The sequence below is a fragment of the Argiope bruennichi genome, chromosome 4 (assembly GCF_947563725.1).
Source record: "Argiope bruennichi chromosome 4, qqArgBrue1.1, whole genome shotgun sequence".
Classification (NCBI taxonomy): Eukaryota; Metazoa; Arthropoda; class Arachnida; order Araneae; family Araneidae; genus Argiope; species Argiope bruennichi.
The window spans coordinates 68,180,180-68,201,441 of record NC_079154.1 but is presented as its reverse complement, the minus strand read 5'-3'; the positions used below and the strand labels follow the sequence as shown (position 1 = coordinate 68,201,441).

At 28.6% G+C, this 21,262-nt stretch overlaps 1 protein-coding gene across 6 annotated transcripts in view; it reads right to left on the bottom strand.

Moving 5' to 3' along the window:
• The window catches only part of LOC129965486 (BTB/POZ domain-containing protein 6-B-like), a 113,788-nt gene that overhangs the window by 6,722 nt on the left and 85,804 nt on the right, over positions 1-21,262 (bottom strand). The window contains exon 1 of one of the 6 annotated variants that reach the window (XM_056079404.1): positions 1,302-1,352. The exons of the other annotated variants lie outside the window; for them this stretch is intronic. Coding sequence (XP_055935379.1) covers positions 1,302-1,337 — 36 coding nt within the window. The 5' untranslated portion in view covers positions 1,338-1,352. Of the gene's footprint in view, positions 1-1,301; positions 1,353-21,262 lie in introns of those variants that run through there. 6 annotated transcript variants of the gene reach the window in all.

Here is a 21,262-nt window from a genome sequence, read left to right as displayed (position 1 = left end):
AGTTTATCAAAATATTTTGCATAATCTGAAGCAAACGATTTTCAATAATTACGAGTTTTTGATGATGAAAAAGAAATAAAACTGACAAGTCATGTTGAATTTTGAAAAGTAATACGTTTCGAAAAGTGAAATTAATGCAACATTTTTAAATAAAGAGAAATTTTTATAAAGACCGGAACTAATTAATAATTTTAAACTGCTTTCTTATTAAAAATTATAGGAATTTCAAAAAATTCAGAACTTTGAAAGTGAAATTTTGTTGCATTATCTATTAGCAGAAGATGCATATTCATGAACAAAGCTCATTAAAAAAAAAATCTATAATTTTTTCTTTTACTTTTCAGTGTTAACTTCAATTACACTTCGTGGTCTAAATACATGAGGATAAGAAATAAAACGCTGGATAAAATTATATACGCATAAAAATACTTTTCTGAAGTTGGGTCTTTTGATATTATGAATGAGGTAATATGGACAAACTGTAAGATGCGTGAATAATTTTTAGGCCTCATCCTATCATTCGCTCCTTCTCAAATATAAAATCTAAACCTTCAGGAATTTAGAGGTTTTAGAGCTGATAATAAATTACGGCAGAATAGATCCATCATTCCTTTTCGATACATTTCTTAAAAATAGTTTTGTTTGTTCGAAACAATACTGTATTTATACTTAATTAATATGAAGCATTTTTAATTATTGCCATTAATTTTAAGTAAATTTTTTACAGTAAAGAGATTATTTTATATTTTAAATTGTTTTAACTAAAAGATAAAATCAAATAAAGTATAAATCGCACAAATCATATGCAAGCATTATTAAATTTCGAGCAGTTTGGAATACACTTTTATTGTTGATAAATATTTTTACTATTAGTTTATTATAATTATAGTATAAAATTTTAATATACAATGTATTTAATCGATTATTTTTTAAAGATACACATCGATACAAACATATAGCGAACATAACATCGAATTCACACTGAATGAACAACTTTGAAGTATTTTTTTGTTATAATTCAAATGACGCCATTTTATTAATATAATACATTGGGTATTACTAACGCTTGATTTTAAAATGATGAAATTAGTAAAATTGAAATAAATATTCAATACATATTTATGTTCATTTTTAGAATAATCACTATAATAAAATGATAATAATCATGTAAAACATAAAGTATTAGCATACAAATCACATAAATTATCTACAAAAGTATATTTTTTATCATGGTAATCTTCTGAAAAACTGATAGCAATAAGTTTAATATTTATGCCGTTTCAAAACTCGATACTTCTTACCTTTCTATGCAAAATAGTGAGAACATGTTGAAACATGAGTAATACCAAATATTCACATCACCACCTGTCAACACTCCCTTATTTTCCATACAGCAGCCACACGATTCCGAAGCAGTACCACTCGATGGAAATACCACGGGTATCTCCCTTCTAATCACCATCCAGCCTCCAAGATCACTACTACTAAGATACCATCAGGGGCATTTCTCTTTAACTTTGGTCAGTACATTTCTAATCATCAAACCGTGCGAGAACTATTTCGTGAGTTCTATCCCTCTCAAGGTCACGACTTGTTGGAAAAGAATCCATGTGAAACATATTTGTCAATCTCCCGTTAGAAAGTAAAAGTGTTGCAGAAAACTGAAGTGCTTCCATATGAGCGAGCAAAAAGTTTATTGAACTAAAACGAAAAGTAGAGATTATTTAGGCGCTAATCCTCTTGCAAAACTTGGATTGTTCACCGATATTCGCGCTCGGATGCATATTCATATGTCAGTCGGTGGGATGTAGTATTTTTTTTTTTTTTTCTTCACATTATTGTCCTATTTATTGATTTTTTTATTATATTATCTGTAAGTATGTTTTGATTTTTTTTTACAGTGTAGATTTTTGTTTTATTTAATTGGGTTTCTTGTTTATAAAGATGGAATTTTGTTATTGATTTTTCACTCACTTTGATGTGATTTAGCGTTCTGAAATCGAGTAAAATTATGTGCCACCGATGATAATACGATGCTTTAATATTTTTAGAATTTAATTATTACATAAATTTCTTAAGTCTTAATTTAATTTTTATTTCATATGTTTTTTCTGATAGTATCTTTGTGAAAAAATAATTACAGGATTCCATATAAAGATTAATTCTAAAAATATATAAATGTAAAAAAAAACAATAAGAATAAAAATACTTTTAAAAATAAACTTCTATTAGTATACTGAAAAGTATAAAATAATAATTTCTGTTTGGGAACTGAAGATTGAAGTAAAAGCTCGCAAAAGCGCTAGGAATTAAAAACAATTCCACATGGAAACTAAGCCATAATAAGAACATTCACTAAAAGTTAACATAAATTATGAAAATGTGATTATAACTCTGTTTCATTTGGAGAATTTAAATCAGCTCTGCGCATTTTTATGATATTTGCTTTGAAGTTCATATTTTTTGGTTTTAAAAAAATCGTTTTCTATTCTTTAATACTTTAGTGAAAGCAAGTTTGTAAAGTTACTTTTTTATATATTTTTTCAATTATATATTTCTGAAACTATTGAAGTATTGCATCGAATTTCATCTAAATTGAGTTTTGATAATTGAGTTTTGAATGCTTTATAAAGGCAATCTGAGACGGATTTACGACAAAGCAAACTAGGCAGCTGCCTCGAAATAATAAATTGAGAGAGAAAGTGGTACACACAGGAAAGAATAAACAATTTTTATGATCTTAATTGCCTTACAAATAGAAATAATTCCATAAAAATACAAATTTTATCAATTATAAAATAAGAGGATAATATTAATAATTTATCAAATATAACAAATTAGGCTGATATCTGTTTCATTATGTCCACTTTGTTATAACAAAATTTATAAATCTCGAGTTTTTGCTTAAATAATATTATGTATAAACTTGCTTAACAACCAGTCATGAGTAATTAATAAATAAGCAAAAGCATATTCATAATGTTATTAAAATAAAGAAATTAACTTAAAATAAACAATTAACATGCTGATTAAATTAAAAATGCATTAAAATAAGAAAATAAATAATGACCATTTTATTGAGAAAAAAAAAGTGGCCATATAATGTGCACTGCCTAAAGCTGCAAATTGTTTAAATCCGCCAGTGAAGGCAATGATTTGTGTTTAAATGATATAAAAACTTGGTATGAAGAAAAACATAAGTCCCTAATGTAAGATAAATGAAGGTATAAAGTTAACAATGTGTGCTTTTTATGTTTGAGGTCGAAATTCAAAAACTAAGATAAATGCTTATTTAACAGCATACTCAAAATATTATATTCAAAAATAAGCTTACAAAACAACCTTAATCGCCAAGAATGGATCCGAAATATCGTCTAAGAAGCAATTGTTATTGATACCATCATAAAAATTTGAAAAACTATGTTAAGTAAAATCGTTTTTCATCTGATTTCAGTACCTATCTCGTATGGTGGAAATATAAATTGTTTCTAAATTCTATAAATGAATATGTTTACAAAAATTAATGCCTAAATTTTCATGCGATATTTTGATAAATAAACAATATTTTTTAGAATATTGTGCTAGAACTTTCATTTCCTTATATTGATGTATCTGGAAACATAAGTTAAATAATTTTAAGGAAGCATTTTCTTCCCCAATTTCGATCAAAGATTTAAAGCATTTTTATCTAAAGGGAAAATCTTTTTACTTCTAAACTCTGTTTAATGTTTTCTTTCTATAATGAGCAATTACTAGGAGACATTTGTGCCTTTCAGTTTCAATCTTTTCATCTACAATTTTTTTTTCCTAGATGTGATTTTTCAAACCTAACTCACAATATTTTTTTTATTGATTATATTCTCGTGTAACGCGGATTTCGTTTATTTTGCTCTTTTGCATCGTTTTTAAAACCTTCAAACTTCAGGAAAAACTATCATTGTATAAATTACAACATCTTATTAGATATTTATCTTATTTTTTTAAGAAATATATCTATAATTAAAGTAAACGTAATAGATTTTAGAAATGATATGTATTCTTGTTGCTGAAATGAAAAGTTCAGGCAATGTAGAATACTTTCTATTCATCCACTCAAGTTCAAATACATTTTTTTAAACTTGTAGTGGATGACACTTGATGCTAACACAGTTTTTTTCATGTATTAATTAAATTAATTAACACTATTAAATAATTAAATTTGACATTAATTAAATTTATCTAGTAATTTCTATTTGGTCGCCAAATCTGTCGTCATGTAACCAAATGGTCGCCAAGTTTGTCACCAAGCTCTATTTTGCCACTTAATATTGTAATTCTGTCATATGTATATACATATTAATATTAATTGTAATTATTTAATAAAAAGTAACTAAAATAAAAAAAAAATTGTTGATCTAAGTAGGAATTGACTTAAAATTTTTTTATATATTACTTAGTTTTTATTTCTCAATTTAGAGGATATTTTATAAATATGGCTTTTTTTTTTTATAAAAATGACTCAAGAGATGACTTAAATGCTGATTTTATTAAGGGTTACTTAAACTGAGAATCTTATTTCCACTGGAGTCATGAATGCATTGAACATCAGCTTTTCAGTTTTTTTACTGAATAACCGTATTACGTATATTTTTATCAGTTAAAAAAAACATTAAAGTTTCTTGCAAACTTTAAAAAAAATGCTCTTAAACTAATATTGTTTATTATTAATTAACATTCCTTTCACTTATATTATTTTCCTATTTATATTTGAAGTGACTGTCGCAAATGAAAAACGAATGTAAGAATCCCTGCTTTATATAATAATTATCCGATGCAAAAAATTCTAAACAAATTAAAAAGCTGTTTTGGAAACACCTAAAGAGGGATAATTTCTTTTTAAACGACATTTTTTTTTTTTTTTTTTTTTTTTGACAGGTTACCTCAATAATTTGTATTTTACGCTAGAGAAGCTAAACACCGAGACAGACAGACTTTAAAAAAAATCTCACAGAAAGAAAGAAAAAAAAAAAAAAAAAGCCCCGCCATAGTTTTCCTAAGCATCATTCTTCAATGCGATAACTTGAAAGCGTGGGACATTTATGGCATTTGGTAACAAAAAGGGAGACCTTCAGTTTAACGGCTCCATCTGCTGTCGATTGACAAAACCGATTCGGTAAAAATCCCGCCGATCTTTTTATTTATTTGTTATTCCACGCAAGCACAAACACATCGCGGGTTGATGGATAGAATGAATTGCAAGAGTAAAAACCTTCTTTGAAAGGAAATATTCACACCACCAAAAGGAAACCGTTACTCTCATGCCCAGACTAATAATAAAACTGAAAATAATTAGCTCGGAAGCATTGGATCTTTAGGTTTGTGATTATTATTTATAGCAAAGCTCTAAACAAAAAGGTTCTGTTAGTGGCAGTGGTAAATCTTAACATCAGCGAGCTATCCATTTGCATGAGCTGGAGTTTAATTAGCAGTAAACGAGATTTTAAATGGTTTTTCTCAGAACCCGGGGTAATTGGATAAAGGAGCGAAAAGGAAAAGACCATTTGGTAAAGCCGGTCATAATAAATAATACATCTTTATATCAGAGGAAGATATTCTCCTTTTACGATACGTCTTTGCTGGAAAATACATTAATAAAAGTGAACATGCTGTGTTGGGAATGCTTAGTGAGCCATACATGGAACAAAACAATAGAATTTAACATCTGCAGCGGAGTGTTTGATTCGTTTATTTTGTTTTGTATCCGTCAAAAATGATTTAAAACGTACGTTATTTCAGCATTTTGTCTTGTATATCATTTTTATATAGTAGATTTTGGCCCATTCTCAAATAAAACGCTGAATAACAGTAGCTGTTTTTCTTTTGCAAAATGTATCTTTATTGATAATAGTTATTCACATTGAAAAAAAAAACAAAGCTACATAGTTTGTAATATTAGCTTGTTTCGTTAAATTTTTTTGGTGATAATTAAGTACTTAATTAGATAAATCATCTTTAAAATGATTTAATTTACGAGCATTTTGATTAATATTATTTTTTTTTCAATATTAATAAATTACAATCTGGAAAAAAATGTTACTTCAGTTTTAGATTTTTCTTTAAAACTGCAAATGACATTTTTGAAGATCATATTGCCAAAGTCAACTTGCATTTGCAACACGCATTAATTTGCATAAACATTTTTAAAATGATGGTTACATGCTAGCATTTTATAGTAAGTTGAGATATGCATAGTTAAAAATAAAATAAAATCTTCTATAGAGCAGAATGCTAGATACATAGCTACCAAATTTGGCATTTAGTTACTTCTTGGGTAGCAGATGCTCACTCAAAAAGACTTTTCAACATTTTAATTAAATATTTAATTAAAAATTAATTAAAAAGTCAGTTTTTTCTTCAATAATTTCGATCATATAATTGCACAAAAAGCATTTTACATCACTTTAAAATTTAAAAAATACGCTTTCAAGAGATACTAATTTAATTTCCATACATTTTTTTTCAAATTTTAATAAATTTTCCTCGTTATATGTATGTATTTTATAAAAATGCTTTTAGTTGTTTTAATATGTGCAGTTACATACACGTGCATCACAACGATTTTATTTGTTCTTGTTTTCACTGCAACATAATAATAAAAATATGAATAAATCAATTCTAAAACACCATATTATTATGATGTTTCGGACTAGAAGTTCGAATCTCCTTCAATATTACAGATTCGAAATGAAAATAACTAATAAATGTTTTTTCAGTAAATTTCAGCAATGTATACGAGATTTAATATCCTATTTTTAACACAGAACACATTTTTTAACTAAATAAATCATACCAATATAGACGTAAAATTATAAAGCTAATTTAACTTCACAGATTCCTTCAATGATTTAAAAAAAAAATCCTTACAATTTTTTTCTCTTCTGGAAAGGAAAAAGTTTCATTTGAAATAATTGGTAATAAATACAACTAACAAAGCATAAATGCTAAATTTTCCAATATAAAATAGAATCAATAAAATATTACAGACCGCGAAATTGAATTTAGCTATGATAATGGAATGAATGGTAAGCCCTTTGTGATAATGAGGCACTCAATTCACCATGACATAATTCAAGGTATTTCTAAATATATACCGGCCTGTCAATAATGATTGAAAAAAATTCAGATTGATAAAAGATTTGTATTCAAATGAGATGAAATCTATACTTCTAACAAGTTGCATTTGAATTAATCAAAGCTTAGGCATTAGCTTCTTTCTCTTATATAATCGTTATCAATCACAACAACCTGGAGTTTTTCCGTCAAGGATGTGAAATCCAAGACCGGTTGGGTGTGGATTTTGATGAAGATGCTGGGGATGGCAGGAAGCAAACGAGGTCAGGAAATCCGGCGGACCGTAAACTGGACAGCGAGGGAGAAAAACACGTTATTACCAGATATCGATCTTGCCATGACATTGTGCTTGGATTGCGCAAAGTCAAAAAGACACTTTTCTCATTACGACAATTTGTGACTTTTCTTTTTCTCGCCAAAAGTCAGAAAGTTTTGGAAACCCGTGGAAAAACTATCAGGGCGTAGGGTAGGGCTGTTGCACACATTTGTTTTGTTGTTACACGGTATTTATTTTTTTCAAAAGTGGGTCATTGAAACCATTGGACGTTGGAGTAATTAGTCACGACGAAGTCAATGTGAAGAGCAGGGGGGTTTGCAAAAGACAGTATTTATAGAATTTGGAGTAAGACGTCAAGCGTGACGTCGGGCAAGGGGCGGGTAATTGCGCATTGGTGCTTATGTTCAATGCCACCCAGAAAAGCTCGGTTCCGAAGTCAAGGAAAAACAATTACAATGAAAAAGCGTCAATTTCTGTTTGTAAAAGTCAGTGGCAGGTAATTTCCGATGTTTTATCAGATATTGTTCCACTCACTTAGTCTGCTTAAATAAGCTGTCAAATACATACCTCAAGAAGATTGTAATGATTTGAAAAGTAGGAATTTAGAAATGTTTATTTTTGTCTTACTAGTGTATCTATTTAAAGCATTTTTAAGATAAAATAAAACATTCAATAAAAATAATGATCTTTTTTTCTTTCAAGATTTTCCATAATAATAATCAATAACAAAAACAACATTACAAAAAAAAAGATATATTGTAAAATCAAAAGTATTCATATTTTTTAAAAATTATACAATTCAAAATTTCTTATGTGTAAAATTTAAGAATTCAATATAAAGCAAGAGAAAATATTAAAAATTTTTAAGAGAGATAATTAAAATGCAGATTGATAAGTAATACGAAAGAATAAGTAACAAAAAACTGAGGATAAGTAACACAAAACGTTAAAAAAATTAATTATTGAATATTGACAGATTTTTATATAAAACATGTAAGTAAACCCCGTTTAAGAAATATATGTGGAGCAGAAATAATTTATATGTAAGCCATTCTTTTATTTTTATTACATCTTCGAGTAATAATAGTTTATTAATGCTATAAAATATTGACATCATTCTTGGAGTATTTATGCTATCCATTATTTATATTAACATTGTTCTTCGTTAATGATGATTAATTAACAAGACAATAATTAATCGATTTTAGAAATTAGAATTATATTAATATGAATTTATTAACATAATTAAAATATTAATTTATTTATGTTTAAAAAATTAAAAATAAATTTTGTTTTAAAATTACTAGCATTTTAAGATAAGAATAAAAACTGTAAACACAACTGCAATACACAATTGAATTCAAATCATATCAATTTGAGAGAATTCATACACAGCTCAAAAATGAATTAATTTGAAGATGACATATTATTATCTATGTATCGTTTTTTAAAGAAACGAGTTCACTGAATTTTAGAATTTTTTTTTCCATTATCAATATAAAGTTTTAAGTTTCTATGATCAATTTTTTTACTATGAATCCAAATAAAGAAATGAATGAAGTAAAATCATCTATATTATTATTTTACATCTTTCTTAGAGGAAAAATTGTTAAGCTGATTTTTAAGAAATCTAAAGGCACGAGTTTCAGATCCATAAACACTTTTATAGCGGGAAAAAAAAAAAAAAAAAAAAAACCAGAGAGGAATAGTTTTCCAATACCATTTCTTCCGTCTACAAAAGACATTCCCGGGTTTGAATATATTTTTTTCAACGCTCCAGCAGGTTTTCCTCCCTTCTCGATAGGTGCACTTTTTACGATAGGTGCACTTTTTTGTTATGCAGTCAATTTTATGGAAGAGTCGAATTGATATATTTTATTGTGCTTTGATTTCCCCTTGCTTTTGTGAGTGTAGTGACCTTCAGGATTGGAATTTCGGAAAGGTTTGCTTCCATAACTTGGCAAAATACAAAGCGCGTTAAAAAATTACAGCAAAAAAAAAAAAAAAAAAAAAAAAAAAAAGGAAAGAAAGAAAAGAACTGTGTGAAATGTCTTTATCAATGCTTCATGTTTCTTTATAAAAAGAATACTGTGCGGTGTAACTTTTTATATCTCTGATGTGTGTTTATCCTTTTTCTTAACGTAAAGGCGAAACTGAAGTCTCAATTTACGAAGAGCTCAATTTTAGACATTCCCTCCAAATTTTTATTTTAAAATAGTATTTACGATTCATTCTAAATAAGCTTACCTGATCCCTAATATACATACTATATTTTTTCTCATTATGAAATGACCTTGATTGTCAAAAGAAATAAGCTGCTTAAGTCAATCCATAAATTCTTTTTTTTAAACACCTACTAATTGTTAAAGCACGAAATTTGATTAATGTAAACCATTCCGATAATAATCTCCATAAATTTGAAAAATACTTATTCTTATTTTCTTTATCTCCGAAGACCAACTTCGCAGCTGCCAGAGGCCGCGCTTTAATCAATTCTTCAAAACATGCGTGGAATTTATGCGGATGTAAGCAGCATTTTCAAATACAATCAGAATGTGATTTAAGGCTTTGGGAAATAATTGTTTAACTTTTAAAAAATATCAATTCGTTATAGATATAACTTTTCTCTAATTTCCCCATCCAAATCCCACTTTTTTATTTAATTATTGCTAACACGCGTTTAAAAAAATTGTTGAATCTCAGCACGCAGGGATAAACTTTCCTAACACCTACGATATGATTTCAAAGATACCTAAGGTTTACTTTCCTGAATCGATATGTGTCAAAGAAATACCTTTCTGAATCTCTTAATGAAATCGCTGAAGGAGAAAACTCCTCCCCCCCCCCCCGTTTTTTTTTCTTGTGTTCTGGTGTAAGCAGACGTGTTTCGCCTTTCGTCACTGTGTGCAAATTATGCTTTCCAAGATAAAATAAATTGAAGTTTATTCCAAAAGTCTTTTCATTGCGGTCGCGCATCTGTCAAAATCATGCTATAGAAGCTGAATTTTTAAAAATTAGATTCCTTATTTGTTTGCTTTTATTTTTAGCATTAAATATACCAAATAAACTGTTATTTTTACTCGTTCAGAAATGATGATTAAGACCATGTAGGTATCAGTTCCACATTTTTTATGCCTTTTTAGAAGTTGAGATTTTTTTTAAAAAAAACTTTTGATATTATTGACAGAAAACTTAAAATCACGGAGCAGTACTTTTTCTAAAGAAAAAAAAATGATTAAAACGAAAAGCATCATCAATCAGGAGAACAACAATAAACATTTATATCGCATACCAGCTTTCTGGTGTCATTTCTACCAAAATAAGGCATTGAAAGGTTGTGTCAATAAAGCAATTAGAAATGACAACAAACGGAAAGAATAAAATAAATTTAATGTATCTCAGTTTCATTTACAAGTTTTTTTCTTTCTCTGTTTTAAAAATGATTTAAAAAATATTATTTAGAACAATACAACAACAACAAAAAAAAATCATTTTCGATTTTTATATATATATATATATTTGAAATACTGGAGACAGCATTGAACTTTCAGCCCAAGTTCCCTCCCACCCAACAGCACTGCCCCCCTCTTTCCCTTAAAAATTCTTGAACTACTTTTATAATCTCTTTGACACAACCTTTCAATGCCTTACGGATCGCTTTTTAAATGCAAAATTCGTTTTTCATAACCCCTTTTTTGAACATGATACCTATCCCTCTATTCACAGTTTTCACCAAATGCGCATGCATACACGAACGAGGAAAGAATGCGTGCAGGTGGTTGTGTGTTGGAGTACGGATTAAAAAAAGTGTAAAATACAATAAAAAAAGACGGCAAGGTTATTACCCTCGCATGCATTGTGAAAATTTCACTTCCCCTTCTGCGAAAGTGTGATGCGGAAAGGGGTTGAGCACAAGTGTGTGCGTCACCAATCTACTGTATGGAATACAATACTGATATTTCAGCAATTTGACTTTTTTATCGTCTTTAGCTGCAGTGAACGCTTATAATTACTTGTCAAAGCGGCGATTCAGGAAGTGATTTCTTTTATTCAAAACAAATACCATAGGTCAGTTTATATTTAATAAGGCTAACAAAAAAATTTTAATGCGAATTGTATGCAAGCCTCTAAAGCACGTTGTAAATAGAATCTGACAAAATTATAAAGTCGTTAATAAAGCACCCAACCGAAATTCTTAAAAATCAATAACATTTCTGATTAATCAAATTGTGTTAAAATTATCATTCAATTTGTAGGCATGGATTGAATAGTCAAGATAAATTGTCATGCGGATATTACAATGATACTTTTATAACACTTTAATTACACTATAACTTTTATTACTTAACTTTTATTATTCTATATTTTTCAATAAGCATATTCAAAAAACTGTGAGTTCCACTGTAGAGGATGGAATGTAATTGAGACGATCTATGCCATTCAAATAATGAAAGTAAATAATTTCTCAAATAAATAGAAGGCACGTTAAGCACATTGATAAGGTAATTGACTTGTCGAACGGAAACTGACATTATACCAGCCACTATGGATAGGCTTATTAGGAATTATGTATATTTTGTTGTAAGATGGTGTGTATATGGATTTACAATATAATTCCCGCTTGTGGTATAGGCAACCATTTAGAAGATTATCAAATTTCAGAATTTAAGTAGCATAAATAACCAGGCAACGTGATTTCATTATAACAAGCAAACTCAGTAACTAAAATCGACTTTTATGTGCCGATAGAAATGCTCTTGTTTTGCAGCAGAATGGAAATTTTCCTGCAATAAATCTATGCTAACATCTATTAGGATTGTATACATTTAAAATGTCTGTACATTCTACTGATTTGCAATGTTAAGTTGCTTATTTTCAATTGTTACATTTGATTTATATTTGCTGTCAATCACTTTTCTTTCAGAAGCAAATCTTATACAGTTTGCTTATTGGTATGAAGTTCTTTAAAACTGCCCGCGCTTGAGACACTGATACCAGAGCATCGTTTACCAACACAATCAAAACTGTTAAACATATTCCTTAGATGTTGGGGAGAATTAAACCGATAATTAATTTTTGAAACGCCTTTCAAATGTTATGAAGATCAAGACATTAAATTCAATCGTACTTATCAAAATCAATCCTCAAATATTAATTGATTTGTGAACAACTTACACAGAGGTAAGAAGACTGTAAACAATATTATGAAAAAGATGAAAACATCCTTTTTACTCATATTCATCACTTCTCTGTAATAAATCATTAGCATTTAAAAGGGAAATGAGCTATACTGGCGATATTTCACAGATAAGTTCATGTTTGGATTTATTAAGGTCAAGGTAATGTTACAGCAGCTGCTTCAGTTCGGACGTTACAAAACTAGCTCCAACTCTTTTTCACTTTGACGGTTGACGAATACACCTGCACCACATCGTGAATAACAAATTATTGATAATTATTTACATATACTTCTTTTTTTATGCAAGAAATATTGGAAAAGTGCCGAATACTTGAAGACCATATAACAATTTTTATTATTTTACAGCAAAAAAAAAAGAAGAAAAAAAATGTATAAAGTATTTTTAAAGGACAATTTATTATATATTTTGAAAAATAACTATTAGAATTGTGAATATGCAGTCATTTCTTATCACTAACAATACTCTACTATTAACGAGCATTTTGTTTCATGCAGTCTAACTAGGTATTGAAAATGAATCGCTCTCAAATAAATAAATAATTAAATAAAAGGGAAGAAATAACTAAGGTAAGATATGTTTTTATATATGCTTGCAAATAATAAATTATAGATTCAATAAAATGAAAATCCTTTAAGCATTTGTGCTGAAAGCAGAATTTAAAAATCCAATTCATAGATAAAACAGTAATTCTATTTATCTCCCAGCAAATATTGACTGATTTCAAACAATTTCTAACAATTCAATTGAACTTCCTTTCTTAGTAGAAGATTCCGCCCACTATAACAAAGAAGCGTAATGTTGAAATCAGAAACCTAAATTACCATTATTTCATACCCAGTGCTTGTGGTTCCCGAAAAGATATAACCGTGGAGGGAGAGATAGGAAAACAAAGGGTCTGAACGGAAAGAGTTTTGCTGCAGGCGTGGCCTCGAAGGCTTGTTTTGACTACTCAACGGAAGAACTACATCCGGTCGAGCAGTCTTAACCTACATCGACTTTTCAAAAATGGCCGGACTGTTTGTTTCGTCCTGATCAGGACATTTCATTATGCTTTAGCTTTAATTTTTGCTGTAGTTTTACAAAGCAGGAAATGAAAGCGATTTATTAATTAGGAGACGAGACACGTGTTCGTTTGACGGTTCAATGATTTTAATAATTGCGTACAAGATGATAAGATAATCAAAAAATATGTTTTATAGATTATTCACAAACTATAAGTCAACTAATTTTATTTCAGTAATTTCATTTTAATATTTATAATAAACAATTTTATATAAAATTTATGATAAAACCCATATTGTCAAAATATAAAAAGTCTGAAAAATATTTAAAATTTCTTTAAAACTCTTTTTGGAGTAAAGCCTCTCCCCGGTTCTCTTCTAGTTTCCCATTTTTTTTTTATTTCATAATTTCAAAACTGTTTAAAGTGATAATCATATTCTTGAGCCTTATTTCAGCTCCTAAAATCGAACAGTTTCGAGTTAGCATTTCATTAATACGAAGAGCCTATAAAGTATTTCACGAAATTTAACATCTAAGGACCTAAACTGAAAATATAAGTAAAGAGGACGTTAAGTGCAAAATTTATTAAAATTATAATAAAATCGGAATGAAATTTTTACTAAACATATAAAAAAAATTTATTTGTGGTTAGGAACGAAAATATTTTAAAATTCAGATAAACATATTAGGAAAAACTTTGAAATAAAGATGTAAATGTAACAGGGACTTACAATAGTTTCGGAAGGCTTTTGCTTCTTACTACGACTCGAAAACTTAGACAAAGAGATACCAGTTCAGTTTAGAGTTTATCCTGAGATTGCAATGCAAACTTAGCAAGTCATTTCTTATGATTTTTGAGCTTGTCATTCAAACGTCATCTATAGCGAGGTCTGTGAAGTTCATTCCGATAAGATTATTTTAGAATTTAAAAGAGAAAAGGATATTATTAAGAATTTGCTGAATAATAATGAACCAATTTTTTTTATTGCAAGAAAAACTTTTTATATAATAAAACTTCTAACTTAATGAAACTACTTTAGATTTTTTTCAGAGTTATAAACACCACTGTCATTTTGTTACAAAATTGGGTTGCTTCAAATTATGTCAATATATTTTTTTTATAATTTTTAAAAGTAAATGTTAAATTAGAGTTATAGATAGATATAAGTTTTCTAGATTTATTTAGTAGTTTTTTTTTCATATATTTTGCAGGCTTTAAATCAGTATTAAATAATGAAATGAAATAATTGCACCAGAAGGAATGATTTGGGTTAATTGAATCAATCTAGAACAAGAGAAGTCATAAAATTTGAAAACACATGTTTTTTTTAAAATTTTTTTATTTAAAAGCAAAATTATAGATCACCAACATCATGATCTAGATTCTGGAAAATAACAACAGCAAGGGAAACATAAATAAACATATTAAATTTTTTTTTTTTTAATGAGTGAATTACATTCTGTCACTTTAGATTTTCAGAAACTTAGCAATCTCTGCTATTAAATGCTCAAATTTGTGACAATGAAGAGCTCATTTTCCTTGACACCATTGCTTTTCTTTTAAATCATATTTTTTTCCCCCTTCTACTTTTTGGCTGGTAGTTGCTTTTTTTAGTAGTCCTTTTTTAAAAGGATGATTTATGTAGAGCAAACTGCTATTATAGTACTGCTATTTCTACGTTAAAAAAATGAGGTTTTGCATCTTCAGTAACCTAAAAATAAGTCATCTTTGTCTTTGATAATAACACTTTTGAATTATTATTATTTATTATCTTATTACATTAGTATTTTAGGTTATTAAAAACTATTACATATATTATTTTTAAGTATTGGCTTTAATATAGTTTTATATTAAACTTAAATCCCTCATAAGTAACAAAATATGAGGTACATCGAACGATGGCAGTGCAAAGAAATAATTAAGATAATAAACTTAGTGGTTTAGAAAATAAGAAAAAATATCGAATCTTATCTTTACTGGGACAAATTTAACGAATCAAAAATATTAAATGTATTTCAATAAATAAAATAGATGTGGAAAACTAATTAAAATTCATATAATTAATAATGCAACGAATTCTCAATTACACTTCATTATAAAAAGATGCCCATAATAATAATAAAATGTTTTACGAACAATCGATAGCGTAAATAGTTTAACGAAACAATTAAAAAAATTGCTTTTTCGACGAAACTAGGCTTTTATCTTGTGAAATAACGCAGAAATTTCTTCCGCGATCTCTGAATTCAAGAACCAGTCTGATCGGGAAGAGGAATGTTTGAAATGGGGAATAAAAACCAGGTTAGTTGACCATCTTAAAAGTTAGTAAAAAAAAGTGGAAAATGCAGAACAAACAAGCAGTAGCATGGGAGAGCCACCAAAACAACAAACAACGGTCTCCTGGAGCTAAATAAGTCGTGTTTCTTCAGCCATCCACCCCGTCTCAACGGAATCTTTGCTGAATATCAGGGGAGCCCCATTGAGAGTGATCTTTCCCATCAAAAAGGCAATCCAGTAGTTCCCCCAAGCATCATGACCCCGATTTCAGGCCATTGTCCAGGTACTCCAGGGACATTTTTTGCACTTCTTCCCACAGTTTCTTAAGGGAGGGGGAGGGGGGGGGAGGTTCAAGGGGAGCGATCATTCACGACGAGGGGGCATTGAACCATACAGTTCTGGACTAACTTATTATCCTAAGAGTTTGCTCCTTCATTCAGTTTTAATAGTAAAAATAATGTAACGAGTTCTTTTTGATGAAGATAATAAAGAAATATTTTAAAGAGAATAAGATTTTGGCAAATAACAAACCATCAACATTTAAAATTGCTAAACACGCTCCATTTCACATGATATACTAGATGATGATCTCCTGTGCTGCTCAGTGGACTTAATGTTAATATATATTATGGATGCTTTGTATGAAAATGTGTAATGAAATGGACGAATCAAAAGTATTATCTCTTTTATAACGATGGAAGTGTTAAAGTACTTAAAGCACTTCTTCTTGACAAGCTGCAAGATCATAATTTTTTTAAAGCGTTTAATATTTTGACTCGTAAATTATAAATTTAATTGCTTTTTAGTATTACAGTAAACAGGGCCTTGTATGAAACAAGATAAATTGTTCAACGGTTATAAATCTTTTAACATTTTGTAAGATTGGTTTTAATTCTTTAATTCAACAGGACAAACCTATTTCCGAATCAAGTGTATGTATAATCTGTGTTGACTCGCATTTATTGCTTACTGAAAGGAATTCGCCTTCAGTTTATTTTCCTCTTGCACTTTTCTAATTATAAGAGCTATATATATATATATACCACGAATTTCATTTTTCTTTTCCATCACTAATATGACAAATTATAGTTTTTTTTTTTTTTTTTTTTTTTTTATGTCGTGAGGCTCATATTTTCTAGCTCGCTTACAGACTTTCTTATCTGTACGTTTGACGTAAATTGATTGTGATTTCAGTTTAGTTACGGTTCGTCAAGCTATAACATCTCACCGTTTAGCTACATATTTATTTATTATTATGTTTACAGTTTATTATAATTTATTTTTTCGAAATTCTTCATTTCGATATAATTTTATGCAAGATGTAAGTTCAAAGAAAACTTACATGATATATACTTTTCATATTATTTCATGCTCGCATGCTAAATTTCTTGATTAAAAATTTTTATGTTTCATTTAATATCAAAATTTTAACCTATTAAACAATTAAAAACACTTTTTAGACGTCCGATATTTTGATTTGTAGCCTGGTAATTAAATATTAATTAACAGAATGAATTAATTTTAATATTTCTGAAATATTAAAATATAGTTTTAGAGTATTAAAAGGATTATGAATAATTAATATACCGCAAAATAATTTAGAAAATTCAAAAAGTTAAAGTATTAGTTTAAGTGTATATACTTAACATTATTTCATAAAACTATTTAAACTATATATGCGCAATAATAATGCAAAATAAGCAGTTAAGAAAATGATTTTAAAACAACATTAATTGCCTTTTTATATAACTGGCATATACTATTCTGTCAAATTCTAAAATAAATATTTAATTTTTTAAAAAAATAAACTATTCCAAAGTAAATCAAACCGTTGAAGCGAAAAAATGTTTAAAAAAGAATCACAATAATTCAAATGCTTTTATAACACGAAATTCAATTTGAAGCAGTTTGTTTTATAGTTATGAAAGCAATAGCATTTGTTTGTTTGTTTTTCTTGAATAATCTCCCAACTAACACGGAAATTACCGTAAAAAGTATTAAAATTACACAATAAATAAATAAATACTTAGTCTTATACATTATGCACCAAAATATGCCTGCAGAAATTTTTAAACGATGGTGAGCTAACAAAACATGATTCCTTCTATGGAAAGTAAATATTTCAAAAAAGGGAAGAAAAAAAGAGTCTTAAATCCTTTTTCCCAGAGGGTAGAATGACATACAAGGAAAAACCTCGTTCTGCGAATTTGATCATGACGTATAGCCCCTTGAATAAGGTCCATAGAAAAGACTTCATGACTGCATACAGAAATTTTATCGACCCCCTCCGGTGACTCATATCTAACTTCCCCCCTTCATGTCCCAGGGGCAATTAAGCCCTTCGTATGTCCCGCTGAAGGGAGAGGGGGGAGAGAGGGGAAAGGAGAGGATGAAAAAAGGTACCAGAATTTCACTAGTGGTAGGGTGCAACGACCTCAGCAAGTGTGACGGGATAAAATAATATTAATCACTGAAATAATGTAAAAAATAATTATAAAAAAGTCTTTCATTGTTTCCAGCGTTGCGCTTCAAGGGAAGGAAACTATTTTTTTTTTAAGTCTGTGTTAGGAAGGTGGATAGTGTGTTGCATTTATTTATTTGCCTATACAATTCTCTATTTAGCAAACATAAAAGATATTACTGATTAAAAGAGGAGGGAAAAGATGAAAATATTAATACTATATATCATATAAAAGAATATTACATCTGGTGATATTCATAAATAGAATGATAAATTACTCACATAAAAGAATAAAAAATTTAAGAGTAGGGCAGTTTTTTTTTTCTTTTAATTAAAAAAAATGAGATCCAAAATTTTGAAATTTAAGAATAGAAACATAAGATGGTATATTGATTTGAATCTCAATTTATGAGTTTTTGATCCAAGAATTCATTTTCGGGGGCCATTGCCGACATTCTTAGTTAATTCTAGTACATGTTATTATACTACAAATTTATATATATATATATATATATATATATATATATATATATATATATATATATATATATATATATATATAAAAATTGTAGTTCGAAAAGAAAAACTAATCAAATTGTTCTTGCAGATTACCGTATGTAATAGCACTAATCCAATCTATCAATCGAATAAAATTTAAAATGCTAAATCATTTTTAAAAAATCACAAAGGTTTATTTAAAAATTAGTTCTATGACACTGAAAAAAAAAATATTTCATAAACATCAGAATTAGAGCATTATATTATTTTTCATTCTTTTTGAGACATAATTGTTTATTAGTATAGAATTTTATTAATTTTATTAAACGAGACTTCCTTCATTATAAGCATTATCATTGATCGCAATCAAGAAAGAAAATGATAATAATAAACTGCTGTGAAAATTAATCATGTAGCACACACGCATGCGCGAGTTACACATACAGATTTTAATATAGTGGAAAAAAAAATTCGTAGAATATTTTTCAGATGATTAATTTTAATCGCGTCATTTCTACGTAATTAAAGAAATGCAATTTTGTGTAACTAATCCCTACGTTTCTTAATCATAACTTTCTGCCCCATTATTATGAGAGCGTGCAGTTATTTTGTTTTCAATTTCATTCTTTACACATGACAAATTATAAAAACAAATGAAAGAATTATCGAGAAAAAGAAAGTCTTTAAATTTGAGTTAGCAGTTAAGTTTAATTAAACAAATGTCTTAGCTACTTGTACTTCAAATCCACTCGATAGTTATTTCTGGATGAACCTCAAGACTTTGAGCAACCTCCAAATGCCATGGATTGTATATGATCTGGATATATAATACAATTTTTCACATAAAACCAGATAGAGGAAGGACATCTGGGTTTGATGGATTATATCACCACTAAGCCTGCTTTGTTGGAATTGAATATCGATCCCACAATTCTGCGGTTCCAAAGTTGCGAGTATTCCATGAGGGTGCCGCGATTCCACAGGTTTATCAGACATTTTGTAACCTGTCAGTTCGAAGATCAAATGAATTTCATCAGCGATTTTCAGTTTTTCAGGATGGCAGCCTTCCATGCCAGTTTTAATGTTGTCGCCCTTCTAATGATCTTTTCATTTTGTTGAATCATCCCCCTATTGCAATGAATCTGGTATTTAAAAATATAAATATCAACATAACTTCGGTATGTGTTTACCTACTGTCAAGAATATGTTATCAATGTATCTCAGTTTTAATTTCGATAATTAGTTCATTAGAATTTGCGACATTTTTCGCATCTTTTGTGCCTCCGAACAGTTTAAGAATCACTAAAGCATGAAATTGATTTATAAACACATTAATGTGTACATCTTTTGATACAAAAACTCTTCTAATGCAATTTTAAATATTAGAACGGTATATAAGAGGAACAACCCTAGGGAAATAATATAAACCAAATAAAAAGAACATATCATCTTGCTATCTCTTCATCTGCATCATTCAGGCAGAGGTAAAATGAAAGAGTTCTTTACCAAAACGGTCTGCAGTAGTGAGATAGTGAAAAATCAGAATACTGAGTGACCTTAGAAAGCGTGAATAGTTTACGAAAGCAAATAATGTGCCTTATAAAAAAAAACATCAAAAAAGGGGAAAACAATCATTAAGGAATATTATATACAATTCTACAGATTTCGAAAGGACGATCTGTGAAGTTAAAACTTACGAGCTTCAGGAAATAATTTATTAATGGCATAGTGGTTAAGATCAGGAACTCGACACCGCTTCTATTGAAGGTCTGCGTCATATTAATTTGTTACCAATCTAAACGAATTTAGAGGTGAGTTATAACGACTCTACTACCATTTTCGTCATCTGATCTTAGCCCAGAAATATAAAATTCATGCCAAATTAGACTTCTAATTGCTTCAAAATAGCGGAATTAATTTAATTATGTTAAACTTCATTGCAAGTAAAAGTTATTAATGGTTCTTTACAAAGTTTACGATTCTGCCAATTATACTTTATAATAAAATGATTTAAACGCGTTGATAAATCGTCGTACATTCTTTTTTTAAAACGAGTTGAGAGGAAAAAAGAAGTGTTAAGTAGTTAATTTATTCAATATACCAACCTACACACAAATAGATTGCAAACAATAACTGATTAGCCTAACAGCCATTTAGCCGTTGAAATAATAATCCGAGCGATAAAATTTCTTTTTCCGCATTGTAAGTCTTATCTAAACAGCAGGAATCTTCCTTATAAGAAGCAAGTAATGGGCTTTCTGTTTGACGCGTTTTTGTTTTGTTCTTTCACGTTTCAACGAGCAAGTGCACTCGGTTGCCATAATACTTCAGGTAATAAAGCAGCCTGTCCTTATTGAAATGCACCACGAAAGTCTAATTATTTTGATGAGGGGAGTTCCCTTATGCAACATCAAACAAGATATCGTAACGGAATA